The sequence below is a fragment of the Peromyscus californicus genome, unplaced genomic scaffold, assembly GCF_007827085.1.
Source record: "Peromyscus californicus insignis strain IS unplaced genomic scaffold, ASM782708v3 Scaffold_6__1_contigs__length_162567912, whole genome shotgun sequence".
Classification (NCBI taxonomy): Eukaryota; Metazoa; Chordata; class Mammalia; order Rodentia; family Cricetidae; genus Peromyscus; species Peromyscus californicus.
Window position 1 is genome coordinate 36,130,022 of NW_026294584.1, and position 14,859 is coordinate 36,144,880.

The 14,859-nt window shown below is 38.8% G+C and overlaps 1 protein-coding gene across 5 annotated transcripts in view; it reads left to right on the forward strand.

Annotated features, from left to right (window-relative positions):
- Ptprz1 (protein tyrosine phosphatase receptor type Z1) overlaps nt 1-14,859 on the forward strand; it is a 187,331-nt gene that overhangs the window by 75,428 nt on the left and 97,044 nt on the right. For all 5 annotated transcript variants that reach the window (XM_052720825.1, XM_052720826.1, XM_052720827.1 and 2 more), the window contains exon 3: nt 13,451-13,630. In XM_052720825.1, coding sequence (XP_052576785.1) covers nt 13,451-13,630 — 180 coding nt within the window. The remainder of the gene's footprint in view (nt 1-13,450; nt 13,631-14,859) is intronic.

Here is a 14,859-nt window from a genome sequence, read left to right on the forward strand (position 1 = left end):
AATTAACTTTTTTCAGACATGCGTCAGGGTCGGTTTCTTGGTCAGATGTCTTGAGTGGAGTGGAGCAGTGTCTTCTAGGAGTTGGGGTGGCGATTACCATGTTGCAAGTCCAGCCTCTCTACTGCCACTAGAGAAGTCCTGTTTGCAATACTTCGGCATGTGACTAGTGTAATTTCTATGCTTTTTAGTTGGAGAAGTGAAGAAGATTGATTTATTTGGAGTTTTCCTGGTCCGATTGTCATGAACACCTTTTAGCTGTGTGGTGCTGATTGTTAGATAGTCCAATATGAAAGCATAGGTCACTGGCCATTCAGTCTTTAAAAGATCTGACTTATTCTGGCCAGCCTGCCTCTTTCTCCCTTTCATTTACACTATTAGGGAGATTCTAAACTTTCCTTAGAATTTCTGTGACTCCCCACACCTTCACTTCTCAGTACTTGCTTCACTTCCCTTGCCCTGGCTTCCTGACAATGCACTTGTGTGCAATTATGCGGGGGTGAGGAACCTACTCTTTAATTAGATGTAAGTATCTGCTTAGTTCTACTGTACTAAATAGAGTAGTAAGAAATGTTAACCGGGCTGAATAATATAGATGTAATTTAAAATACATTTGAGTTTGTGCATGTGAATCCTTTAATAGTCATTTTTAATATTTTAGGTCTTGTATCTCATGTCTCAACATATTTCCTGATGTTCTTTCCAAAAAGCCACGATCTCTCTTTTGTGTGGACATTGAACTCTCTCCTTGGATAGTGTCAACCCAAAAGTCTTCCCTTGTCTCCAGTTGGGTATTTGTCATCTCTTTAAGACTTATCCCAAACATCTTGTTTTACAGGAAGCCCTATTTGTCTTTTGTCCCATCTTGGTTATGTACTCTATTAGTGTCACTGAAATACTCTGTACATATTTCTATTCTACTTAGTATGTAGCACTGTAAGTAACAGTTCATGACGTTTGCCTACTCTAGCACATGAGTTCCTTGATAGCACTTTGAAACTTTGATCATCTTTGAAACTTCTGTATTAAGCCTTATTTTCTCGCTAATACTAACCACTCCATAAGTACTTAATGAATGAGTAAACAGATGAACAATCAAAGTGGCATTCAGGAGCACTTCGGTTTGACAGGATCCGAGGATAGTCTGATAGAATTCTAAACTGTGAATTTGATTGCTGCCATAATAGATTGGTCAGAGAGTCTTTTCTGGCCTTCACGTGATCAGTAACCTGCATCCAGGTCATCTGATAGAAGAGACGGTTTCACGATTAATATTTAGCAAATGGAGAAGTCGGTTACTCTATATAGAGATTAAAGAAAGCATTGACCCTTTAAGCAGCATGGTCTTTAAAGGGTGATGCAGTGCTGTAAGAAATAGATGCTGTCATGAACAAAGGATATAGCCATGCCTCAGATTTCAAACTTGAATCTCCAGCCATCATAGCAAACTTGGGGACTGGAGAGCAACAGTCGAGCATTATATGTACAAGCCTGTGGATAATAAGCACGAAAGACAGACATGATGGTGCTCTCATGTCAGAGACCTGTGCTGCTATCCCCTATGTGGCTACTTTTTTGCTTTAAGTACTTGGCTAATCAATTATTGAAGAAAGCAGAACGTTGGTGACCAGAGGAGAGTTTTCAATGGCTATCAGGTGTTATCATCATCATCATCATCATCATCATCATGTCACCATCATCACCTCTTCTCAAATCGAAGTAATTTCTAAGACTGAGTCTTCTGTATTTGTTTGTTTCATTTGTATTAGCCAGACTTTGGCATCAAATGTCTTCCTCTGTTTCTCTCAATCATTCTTCACATGGATCACTTGCCTTTCATTGAGAGAAATTAGTTATTTGCAACTGCTACTAGGGAAAAATTGCTACAATGTATCATCTTTTATTGCCTTCAGTCTAAAGCCTGAATATGAAAATACAATGGACTCATATGGACAATACAGGTAAATACAGGATCTATAATACTAATCAATGTTACTCATCTCTGAGCCTTGTTTTCCTTCTAAAAATGGTGGCTTATCAGAGAAGCCAGAGAAACAAGAACCCTATGGAATTTCTTGAACTTGTTAAATTCACTCTATGATTTTTTTTCATTCCTGATTTAATGTTTCATATCAGACTAGTGCAATGGACTCATTTCAAGATTTGGATTCAGCACTATCAATCTCTCATTTTGCATTTAGATGGAAGGGTTGCAGAGAAAGCCTTAGGTGTAATTTTCGTTCAATAGCTTTTTAAAAATTTACTTTTTCTTCCTGTACCAGGTTAGGGACCAGGATAAGGGAGCACATTGGTTTCTTTTCTGTTTCTGCAATAAAAATACACAACAAAAAGCAACTTAGGGATAAAGGGGTTGGTACTGGCTCACAGTTCCAGGCATATAGAATCCTTTATGGCAGGGAAAACATGGCAATAGTCAAGGAAAGCATGGTGGTAGGAGTCAGAATCTGCCTGAACCCAATGCATGCACACACTGGAAGCAGAAAGAGAGAAAACAGGAAACAGGGCCAGGCTATAAAATTTGGACTCCACCCTCAAGTGATATACTGCTTCCAGCAGCTGGAGACCAAGGGTTCAAACACAAGAGCTTATGGGAAACATTTCCTGTTCAAACCACAAAAGAGATTCAACACAAAATTGCCAGAACCCCCAGTTCTCAAGTCTTTTATCCTCTCGCTACCCTGTCCTACTGATCGCTGCTCACTCCTGCAACCACATGTCCTTCGGTTGTCCATCAAGACCGTTGACCTCGCCTCCAAATTTAAAACTTAATGAAGTCAAACACACACTTGTGAGGACTAGCTCTCTGTTTATACTTGTCCCCGTCTCTGAGTGCCACCTATCAGTCTTGTCTTCATGGCAAGCTGCTGAATACTCTTTTTGATCTACTTTATCACCTCTGATTCACTCTGTAAATTCAAGTCTATGGTTATTGAATTGTTTTATTCTAAGAATATTAACTTTGGAGTTAGGAAATAACATCCAAAGATCTTTAGTTGTGACATAATGGGCCCTGTGGTCTGTGTATAACACTTAGTTCAGGACAGTCTCTCATGGTTGAGTCTATCCTTTTGTGGCTTTCTTACTACTATGTTCTCTTAGATTTGCAGTTCCCTTGCAGAACACTCAGTTTTAAGTTCCCTTGGCTCTACCTTTTCTCCTCCTGTTTTCTATATCACTTGTCTCAGACGTCCAGTCATAATTGACCCGCCTCTCATTTACCAAATGTAACAAATATTTTAGACACATCTATGCTTTTAACCTACTATGTTGATGATCCACAGTATCTATCAGTTGGCCAGACCTCTCAGGAGCTTCAGCAACCATATTTCTAACTGCCTACTGAAAGTCTACATGCTGCTCAATGACAAGAGATCAGACTCAAACCCTTTCTGTCGACTCATATCCTTCCCCATGACTGGTATCATGCATGCACCTAGGTTTGTAGCATTTGAGGGGACATCATTTGCCCTTCTCCCCTCCCTGCTTTCCTGTGAGATTCAAATCATCCCAAATGCTTCCAGATGACTTTCCGATTTGGTTTACAGTTCTGATTCAGGGTTCATGTTCTCATTATTTCCTATCATTAGTTATCAAAGTTTTTTTTTTTTTAAATAAGGTTTGTTTCTTTTTCTCATTAGCCTAATAGAATAATTTTAACCAGCAATCAGAAATATAAATCTCAAGTCTACCAGGAGCTCTGGGCTACAGAGACTGTGGATAGCAGCATATTGATGGTAGCTTAAAACATAGGTCACATTTGTTCTTTTTATTGATTTCATTGTACTCACCAAAATTATCAGGTTCAGATTACTAACAACTAAACTAAAATATTTTACTATCTCAATATCGTTAGCTTCTTTTATGCTGTATTTCCCCCATTAGTCTGTTACAAATTTAAATTTATTGAATTACAAAACAGTATTTTTTTCAATTTTCTTATTAATTAATTAACTGTCCCCCATCCCCCATTCCCATCTTCTCCTCCTTCTTTCCCTTCAGAAAAGGGCAGGCCTCCCATGTATATTAGCCAGCCTTGGCTTATCAAGTAAGACTAGACACCTCCTCTCCTATTAAGGCTGACCAGTAGGGGGAAAGGGTCCCAAAAGCAGGTAAAAGAACCCCTGCTCCCACTGTTAAGAGTCCCACAAGAAGACCAAGCTATACAACTGTCAATATATGCAGCGGGCCTAGGTCAGTCCCATGCAGGCTCCCTGGTTGTCAATTCAATCTCTATGAGCCCAGGTTAGTTGATTCTGTGAGGTTTCTTGTGGTGTCCTTGACCCCTCTGGCTCCCACAATCCTTCTTCCCCATCTTTCATAGGATTTCCTGAGCTCCACCTAATGTTTGGCTGTGGGTCTCTCTCCATCTGACAAAACGGTATTTTTATCACTAAGATTTTGTTGGGGACATTTTCCAAATTGAAAAATGTACATAATTTTAGGCAGGAAGTTTGAGCAAAGTTTTAGTCTGTGTATTTATGTTGTTGAACTTCAGCTAATGATTTCCTTAAATTTCACAGTGGTACTGGGACATTTGGCTAGAACTTCTCTAAGACCATAGATAAATACCACTGCTGACACAGAAGCCCCTATCAAATGGAAATTCCAACCAGCCTTGCAAAGATTCTCTGCTGGGCTGATGGGAGTGCCCACGGGGGCAGGTAAGGAAGGCGAATGTAGCCCTGACTAAGTAGGCTTTCATGCTGAGATAGCTTGCAGCTGATCTGTGTTCAGCTGCCATGCTTTTTCTCTCTCCAAATGCCTCTCTGGCCAGAAGGAACGTAGAATGCACTCTGTGCATTCTTGTTTTGGAATGGGGTGTTGTCTCAGACATCTTCTTTTGCTTGTCAGTCAGTATCTGTGATGGAATTTACTAGTGTGACATATATCACTTAATGATTTTTAGGCTGATGATCTTTTTAAGAGATCTCCTTAATCCTGGGCTAAGAGCTGCATCTGACAAAAAAATCTTCTTACATTAATTATCTTTCCATTTTACTAGAGTTCTAAATTCTATCTTACATTTTTCATAGAAACTGATTTATTTCATTTGTATATGGGAATAATTTAAAATGTGAGCCTAAGTCATTTTACTAACTGCCAACATCTTTATACTGTTTAAGTGACTTTAAAATGTTGACTATGTGCCCACTAGTACAATAGTGGTATGAATGTTATGGGATTAACCAACCACTTTCTGTTTGGATTTATGGACCACTCCATGAGATGTAGCCCATATAAAGCATCATTATCAGGGTTAAGAACCTGTGGTTAGATAGGTCACAGGCCTTAGGAGAAAACCTACTACTATTCTTCTGCTAATGTACATAGCATCCAAACAATTGTTAATGACTTATTGCTATACCCATAGACCAGTGCATCTCTCAATCTTCATCTGAGAAGCTGCTTTTTACAGATGGTAATTAACATAGAGACCCACAGCTGGTCAACATGCAGAAAATAAGGGATTGAAAAGTGCTCAGCCCTAAATGGGTTCAGGGATCTTCTGGAAGAAGGGGGGGAAAGACTGTAAGACCCAGAGGCAGTGAACGACAAGGAAACAGTGTTTTCTAGACTTAACAGGGCATTGCACCCATGAGCTCAGAGCAATGTGACCACATGCACAAGACCTATGCAAGCTCAAGCCAGACAAAATTGCTACAGGCCGGAGGAATATATTGTAAGAACTCAGCTGGTTATGTCAAAGCCACTACCTGAAGGGATCAAGGAATTCCTTCAGAGGAAGCCAAATTCCAAGGAGCGTTTGGTGTTACTTGGCTTGTTATAGATCAGCTGTCTTCTGTTATGAAAATCATGTGTGCCTTCACGGTTTTCTCAATTGATTTTTCCCTAAGAATTACTAACAGTGTGGACTGATCACTCTTTGGACATATACATTCAAGGTATTTGGAGAACAACCTCAGGAAAGGCTTCCTTCCCACCAAACCATCTATTTCTCCCTTTTCAGCACTGAAATCAGATTATCTCCCCTAGCCATATTCAAGGATTAACAGAAATAACAGCCTAGACCACCACATGCTAGTCTCCTGATTTAAGGTAAATTCCACAAGGAGACACCTCCTAGGTCAGGTGGACCTTAAATAATAGTTTCACATAATTTAGCTTGGACCCTCCTTTTCTTACAGCCTTACTAACTTTATAGACCTCTAACTCCCTACCTAACCACTTCTAGGAATATTTAGATAACCTTCTGTGCTGACAGCTATGCACAGCCAGAACCCCAGTTCAAGCCCCCCTGTAATTATCGTCATTAGCAGCATCCGGCCAGGTCCATCCCCAGTTGGAGGAAAGTACCTTATCAGAGATACCTTTGTACTCTCTAAGAACAGACTGAAGCATCCAGGATACCTGTTTGAGAAGGCCTGGTGGATGTGCCAATTAAGCTTAACTTCCTCCTTTCCCAAATCTTACCTCTAGTTCCAGATCTCCCTTTAACTATCACCAGAGGCATCTAGCTGTATACAGGTTGCCTAGCAACTGAGCACTCTTTCCGCCACCCTGCAGGAAAAACAGCAGATAGCTTGGACATATAGGAGCCACAGGAAAAAAGAAGGCAGTTTTATTTTCTCCCATTGACCTAGCAACTTGATTCTTAACATTTTCTACCAATCACGTATAAGATTATAGTTGAGCACATAAGATCCCTCTTCTTAGATATTACCCGAAGTTAGCCTTTAGTTAATTCATTTCCCCATTAGTCACTTCCTTTTTGGGTTGCAAATGATAAATAACAATTACTGCCCCTCTGTGTGATTCTTATCACCCCTCCGTTTGACCCTGGAAGCCTGGCTTTGCACTGCCAAGGGATTACTGCTTGTAAGTGTATATATACCGGGACTCCCAGGGCATGGGAGGACGGAGTAGAAGATGTGGAAGAATAAATGACTGGACTAAGAGCTCAGTGTGCTGAGATTCTATCTCCCAAAAATAGTTCTCTCTCCTGAGCCCCTGGAATGTATCATATTAAGGCGGGTCCCTCTAATATTATACAAAACAAAATCTCAGCATGGAGGGCTGAGTGAGAAGGGCATGACGTCTCACCACTGGCTGAGGCACTATTGGCGTTTGAGAGCTGCTGGGAGAGGAAGAGTCAGTCATTTTTGTTTGTTTGCTTTTGTTTTTAATGGTGTGACCCTGGTAGATCAACCATGCACTAGGGCCCATCCCACATCTAACAGTATTTGGGCAACACAAATTCTATTCAATGGTTTCTTTTTTTTTATTTTTTTTATTTTAAGAGAGAACACAAAAGTTGGGTGGGTAGAGAGATGGAAGTGGATCTGGAAGAAGTTGGAGGAGAGTGATAAATATGATCAAAATATACTGTATACAATTCTTTAAAAAATCAATAAAATATTTTTAAATTTTTAGTTTGAGATACTTGTTAGCATATAAAAAGCTATCCCACAGTTATTCATAAGGCTGTGGCTTAAGTGTATGAACTCTTGAGTAAAGTTCTTTTGTGTAGATTTGATCCTGCAAATGTTACTATAATCTTCACCTCAGTATCACTTACATTTCTTGTGGTATTGTTGTACATCAATCTATAGATCTATAGATTTTCTTGTGCCAAAACCAAGGATGCATGAGAAGACTTTAAGATTAAGAACATCCTGTGTGTTTTTAAAGAACATCTCAGCTTTTAATGATCAGTTAGTTGCAAGTTTTAAAATTCAAAACTTAAGTAATAACAATTTGAAGCAAAAATAAATGAGATTTTTGTCAGATCCCTTTTAGTGTTCAGCTGATATTCCAATCATTTTGTGCATTATTTGATGTTTCAAGGCAAGATCCAGTAAAAAATAATGAGGGGGGGGTGCGGACAGGAGAGAGAGAGCCATAGAGAGCGTGAGATAGAGGGGAAATTCCCTTTCTTCCACTTTCTTCATTTGCATCATTTAGTCACTTTTTTCTCCATGTGTGTTTTCTCTAAACATTCAAAAATTTGCATATGAATGTTATTTTACTCGTTTCTTCATTTTACATTTACTTTTCTCACTTCATATTTTTAACACTAGTGACTGCTGAAGTACAGTTTTCCAGGCAGAATGCTTTGTAAATAAATGTCTTCCTCTCTAGAGCAGCAATTACGGCCAGTCTAGGTAGTAGCACAAAGACATTGAAAGTAGGTAATGACACAACACTGAAGTGTGTTTTCATTCAGCAAACAGTTGTTTAATCCTTCTATGTCAGAATCTACTCCCACCCCTCTGCCCCTGGTCCATTTGTCAACCTTTGGCCTCTCCATTGCCTTCTGCAGAATGTGTTAGCAGACACTCTTCTTACTAAGCTAGGCTTGCCTGATCATGGTTCTCTGAGCTGTGTAGCTAGAGTTTTCCTGCCTGGCTCACAGTCAGGACAAATCTCTCTCACCTGCCAGTCCCACAGCCACTCAGACCCAACCAAGTAAACACAGAGACTTATATTGCTTATAAACCGTATGACCGTGGCAGGCTTCTTGCTAACTGTTCTTATATCTTAAATTAATCCATTTCTATAAATCTATACCTTGCCATGTGGCTTGTGGCTTACCAGCGTCTTCACATGCTGCTTGTCATGTTGGCGGCTGGCAGTGTCTCCTGCCACCTTCCTGTTCTCTCAATTCTCCTCTCTGTTAGTCCCGCCTATACTTCCTGCCTGGCCACTGGCCAATCAGTGTTTTATTTATTGACCAATCAGAGCAACAGATTTGACATACAGACCATTCCACAGCAGAGCTGTGCCTGAATTTCTCTGCCCCCTGAGTTGGCTCAGGCAGGCTTATCACTCAGTGGAGCAAGATGTGGGTTCCCTCTGTCAAAATCCTATTTATCCATCAACACCAGCACCAGTACACTTTCACCATGCCTGTTCACTTTCACTTATCATATCCACTCGTTCAGACATACGTGAATTTATTTTACATTCTCCCCACACATCCCCTTCTGGAATGTAACAAGCAAACAAACAACCTTGAACTCCTGCATGTCCCCTACAGAGTTTGGAATTGCTTTCCTTTCCACTTGGAATAGAGAGTACATAATAAAATACAAATACTTTGATACACAAAGACTATTTCACAAAATCCTAATTTGCTTTTTTCTGTATGCTAGACTTGGTTTGGCAATAATGTGTACATGAAGTAGACAAGTTAGTTGAAAAAATTACAGTCTGTTAAATCCTCCAGTGGACAAACACAGGAAATCTATGGGAGTGGTACTAATTCAAGTGAGTCAATGGATGGACGAAAGATTTGATAAAGGAATAATTTGTCTACATTGCCTAGAGCTCCCATTCAGTATTCTGAAGTGCTTGCTACAGGGAAATCATCTAATGAACTTCTGCAACTTGCCCAAACACAACTCAAATAGATTCAGTTTAATGAATGACACTGCCCACCTGCCTTCTCAGATGCATAAGCCTAGGTTTTAACCACCACAGACACTAAAGTCTCTAACTGCTCTAATGATAAATTTGAGAACTCTGTATGAGGAGTCTCTTCAGTTGTTCTTTTTTTTCTGGGCTTTGTCTTTCTTGTTTTTTTTTTTTTTTTTTTTTTTTTTCCTGCTAAAAATAAAATCCTTAACCTTATCCTGGCCTCTTTTCCTTTGCCGTCCAACCATAAAAATTAAGGAGTCATTCAGAGCCTGTGCTGCCCCAAATATCACAGTGTAGCAAGTGTTGTAGACTGATCCACACTCTGTAATTTCTGTACATTTAAAATGCAATCCAGCTGTTCAGCCCCATTGTGCTATAACATCAGAAAACATGGAGTTCAGACTTTGATTCTTTCCTGATGTCCTTTAGCGAACTTTAGTAGAAACTGTTCTTCTGTCATACAGCAAAAGCATGATTTACAGTTGATTTTAGGAAAGTCCCTGTAGTTGGCCTTTTTTTTAAAAATTTTTTACTGTTTTGTGTTCGATTGCCATGAATTCAAATGCATAAAACTATCACCATTTCTTGTGAAATTCAACAGATGTTTATGGAACACCCATTGTGTACTATTTATTATAGGTAATAGGGTGTGGAAACAACAAAGAAATAAACATAATGCATTAGAAGAAGAAAGAAATATAAAGGAAAGGCATTGAGCATGACCAAAAGCAGGAAAATACTTCTACGAAGCTGCTAGGATAAAGTGTTTCTGGGTTGTATTTGAGCAGAGACCCAATTGAAGCCAGAAGGCCAAGTATCTGGACCTTGCAGTTAGCTGGGAGAGCAGTCCAGCAGATGAGAGTAAGTGCCAAGATTTTGCATGCTCCAGGAACAGTGTGGCTATAGCCCAGCCACCAAGAGAAGTGGTAAAGAAGAGCAGAGAGGATGGGAGTGGTACAAGATTTGACAGCCTGGGCAATGATCTTCTCTTCTGAGTAAGATGGACAGGTATCGGGAGGGTTTAAGGGAAGGAGTGACCTGAAAGCTTGTGTGTATTTTCAAAGATTTACTACTGAGCCAGGTGGTGATGGCACATGTTTTTAATTCCAGCACTCAAGAGGCAGAGACAGGAGGATCTCTGAATTCGAAGCCAGCCTTGTCTACAGAGAGAGTTCTAGGGCTGTCCCATTGATAGCCAGGGCTATACAGAAACCCTGTCTCAAACACACACACACACACACACACACACACACACACACACACACACACACACGATTTACTACAGAATTTTATTGACTTCAGAGAAAATGACATAGATAGTAATTTAAACACAAATTGGTTCATTGTTTCTATGCATCAGGAGTAATGAAGAGTTCCTGCTTAGTTGGGATCTCTGCTCAGGCTCTCACAAGTGTAACAACAAGGTGTTTCATTTGAAGCTTGGCTTCTTCTTCCAAGTATGTTCAACTTGCTAGAAGAATTCACTTCTTAAGGGTCACAAGATCATGGTGCCTAGTTTTGTTAGTTTACTTGCTCTGGGTGGGAGTTTGGGTGCACCCTCAGCTCCTAATCTTGGTTCTTAGTTCCTGGGCATGTGATCTCTTACAGTCTGGTTGTCCAACTCCTCAAAGCTAGCCAGAGAATCACCAACACTTCAAATCTCCAATTGCTGAGGAAGTTTGTAAACCAAAAGCAAGCAATGCCTTGCTATTGCCTTTGCCATAGAATAAGAATTAATCAAGAGAATGACTGCCCATCATTGAGCACCAAGTTTATGTGAGACAGGTATAAAATGGTGAGAATTTGGAGGGTCATTTCATAATTGCACTGGCAACAAACAGAACAGAGTCGTAGAAGAGACCAAGATGTAGCTGTAGACGAGAGAGAAAGCACCATTCATAGCTAAGCATGTGTGGATATTTCATGTAGATGAATTTCCAGGGGATTGTATCCACGTGCAAATATGACTTCATGAGGCTAGATCTCCAAAAACCTTTTTCAGGAGGCTTCTTGTGGAGCATAAAGTATAGGAAACCTTTGGTTTGTGCTAGTGTGCTGATGGCAGAGATGACAGGTAGTCTAACAGGAAGTTTATTGTAAGGCAGATCCAACATGACTTACTAAGATGGAAACCAAGACCTAACAATAATTTGTGAGTTTAGAAAATGGCAAAGTGTATGAAGAATTTGTTTCAGAGAGGAAACCAAGAGTTCCATTTTAGAGGTTGGGTATGATGACAAACGCCTTTAATTCCAGCATGCAAGAGTCAGAGTCAGGTGAATATCTGTGAGTTCAAGGCTAACCTGTTCTACATAGTTCCAAGACAGCAAGAGCTATATATATGTATATATATTTATATATGTATGTATATATGTGTGTGTAGTGTGTGTGTGTGTGTGTGTGTGTGTGTGTGTGTGTGTGTGTGTGTGTGTGTCCTATCTCAAAAAAAAGTTCCATCTTGGATATGATAGGAATAATAATAAAATGCAGTGGTCCAGAGTCAGCTTCTATGTCACATGCAATATTACAAAGATTTAAATTTTATGCTTTGTGAACTGTGGCTATGTGGTTTTCCAAAGTAGTTTATTGTACTATTATTTTTTTAATGTAAGCCATGGAAAGGACCTTATTGATTCATGCCGCAGCTCTGTCTGATTCTTTGACACTGACATTAGTAAAATAAGCAGCATTTTCTTGTCCCCATGCCAAAGTTTCTAAGTGAAATCAACATATCATTACTGGAATCAATGAAACTATTCCTAGAAGCCCAAATGGGCATCACTGTACATATTCAAAACACGTTGTGCTCAACTACTCTCTAGGAATATGGACAGCATTAGGAGTATGTTTTCAGCACCTATTGATTTTGGTGGAATCCTCACTGTGAGATATTATCTGCTTTCTCCAGGACTTCAGAAGTGGTATCATGGTGTGTGACTAATGATCCTTTCTTTCCAGGGACGTTTTACAAATTAGCTTTGTCACACTGTTGAGAGGTGGTCTTTCAATCCAGCGTACATTGAAGTTAGCCTGCACCATCTCTCACATCACAAGGAGAGTATGGTGTAGGCTGGGGCTGCACCAAAAGTCTTTACTTAGGATTTCCCAAAATTCTAGTGATGTAAACTAGGCTTCACCCATACTCATTTTCAAAAAGAAAATCTTTCAAAATTATAGCCACTGAAACTATGCTGCCATTTTCTCTTCCTCGTATAACTGTAGAAAAGATGAGAAAAGTTTAAGCCTTGAACTTATAATACTATAAGCATTTTAATGAAACTAAGTAAAAATGTCCATTCTTAGCACCACTTTGATGCTGTGAATGTGGGAGATGATGGCTGACTCTTGGTGGGAATAAAATAAAGGCAATGTGGGTGCTTTTGGTTTAGGGGACATTCATTTTATGGAAGAGATGGAAATTCTCTCACTGGACACTGAAGTATTGATAGGGTGTTTTGGCTTAACGTGGTTATATAATAAGACCCAGCTGTATGACCAGGTAGTGCAAGGATAGCTTGATGATTATGTTTTCAGAAGTAAGACGTGAATAGATGGAAATCAAGCCGAGTCTTTTGGTGGCAGGAGTGACAGAGGGTCTGATGTGGGTGACCTCATGGGTTAATAAAAATGTCAGAACCACTCCTGGTGCCTGACCTTCTGTCTGGAGGCTGGACGGAACTGCCCACCTTACATAGCACCTTGGCTTCCTGAGGAAAAAGTGACAGCCAAAAGAAGCTATTGATGAACGCTGAATTCGGCAAGCGTATGGGTGGGCCAATGGTTTGCATAATTGGGATTTTAGGAAATTCTAAGTCAACACATCTTTTAGTGCAACCCCAGTCTACACCATACTCTCCTGCGACATGGGAAATGATAAGGTATTTAAAATCCAGCCTCTAATCAAGGCGTAATTATTATATGATTTATTTTAAAGATATGCCATTTTTCTAACATTCTAATATATTTTTATGTAATATATTATTTGATAATGTCAAATTTCAGTTTTTACTTGGTAATTTCAAAAACTAATTCCTTTGCTCTTTCTTTTCCCTAGGAGCACTGAATCAAAAAAACTGGGGAAAGAAATATCCAATATGTAACAGCCCAAAGCAGTCTCCTATTAATATTGATGAGGATCTTACACAAGTCAATGTGAATCTTAAGAAACTGAAATTTCAGGGGTGGGAAAAAGCATCCTTGGAAAACACATTCATTCACAACACTGGGAAAACAGGTAATGTCCTGGTCTTTTGTCCGTTGACAAGTTTTCAGACAAAGATTATTTTTAGATAAGATTCATTTCCTTTGAGTAATATGCTAGGAAGTGAGAAGAGGCTGATAGTAGAATAAGTGAAATGGAACAGAAAAAATTAGACATTTCGTCAAAATGAAAAATTGTTGAAAATTTGTACAAAAAATGTAGTGAACAGTATCATCATGTCATGTTTTCTATTTGTGTAACGAGAGTGGTCTTGCCACTTGATGTGAAAAAGATAATGAAATTAGAGCTAGTGAAATTTTGTAACTCAGTGCATACATAGCCAGACATTCAGTCAGTATTTCTGTATCTTGGGCATTAGAGTTTGATCTTGGATGTTCAGCTTCATGTTGTAATCAATATTTGAATATGATGAGATAATCAATTATCATTAAATTAAGAAAACAAATTAATAACCCCTTTATTTGGGAAATTTAAAATTATAGTCCACCCTTAAGGAGGTACTTAGTAAGTACCTATTGTGAGATTATCTTTTTTTCAAAACATGCAAAATGTAATTCCTTAAAATTCAAGAATATTCTGGTAAACCATATATAGATGTAATAATTTTCAAAATGTGATCTGTTTTCCTTTTGTCTATTTTGTTTTGACATGAAAGAGTTTGTCAGGGAGTTGAGTAAATATAAATGTACATCTTTGCAAAAATTAGAAAATATTCAAAATTATAATAACATCTATTAGTGTGGTTTTATAATGAATAAATTTCATCTGTATTTAATATTTAGATAATATAATTAATAAATATAATAATTTAACCTCACATTCTGTGAGAGTAAGGATTTTTCTCTATCAGTGCCTAACATATGATAGGCATTTAATATTATTTGAATGAGTAAGTAAGAAAATGTTGGTGTGTTACACTATAATTCAAAAAATAAAACTAAGTTGTTTCAAATCTTGACAATTTAATACAATTTTTATGACTGTTAAAAGCTGTGCTTTTAACATATGATCTCTGCTTTATTCTTTTAGGGTGGAATGGTTAAGTACTTGTTCCTTGCAGTCACTCTATCAGTGGCCCTTCAAATGACAGTGTAAATCTTGGAGGAGGCCGCTTACCTTGTCTGTGACTCAGCTGCCTTATCTATAACAGAGATTATAGTGGTCTTTGCTCCCTAAGGTTATGTTAGGATCCAGTAGCTAAGAGGTATAAAACAGTTCATATCATACCAGGTACTTCATAA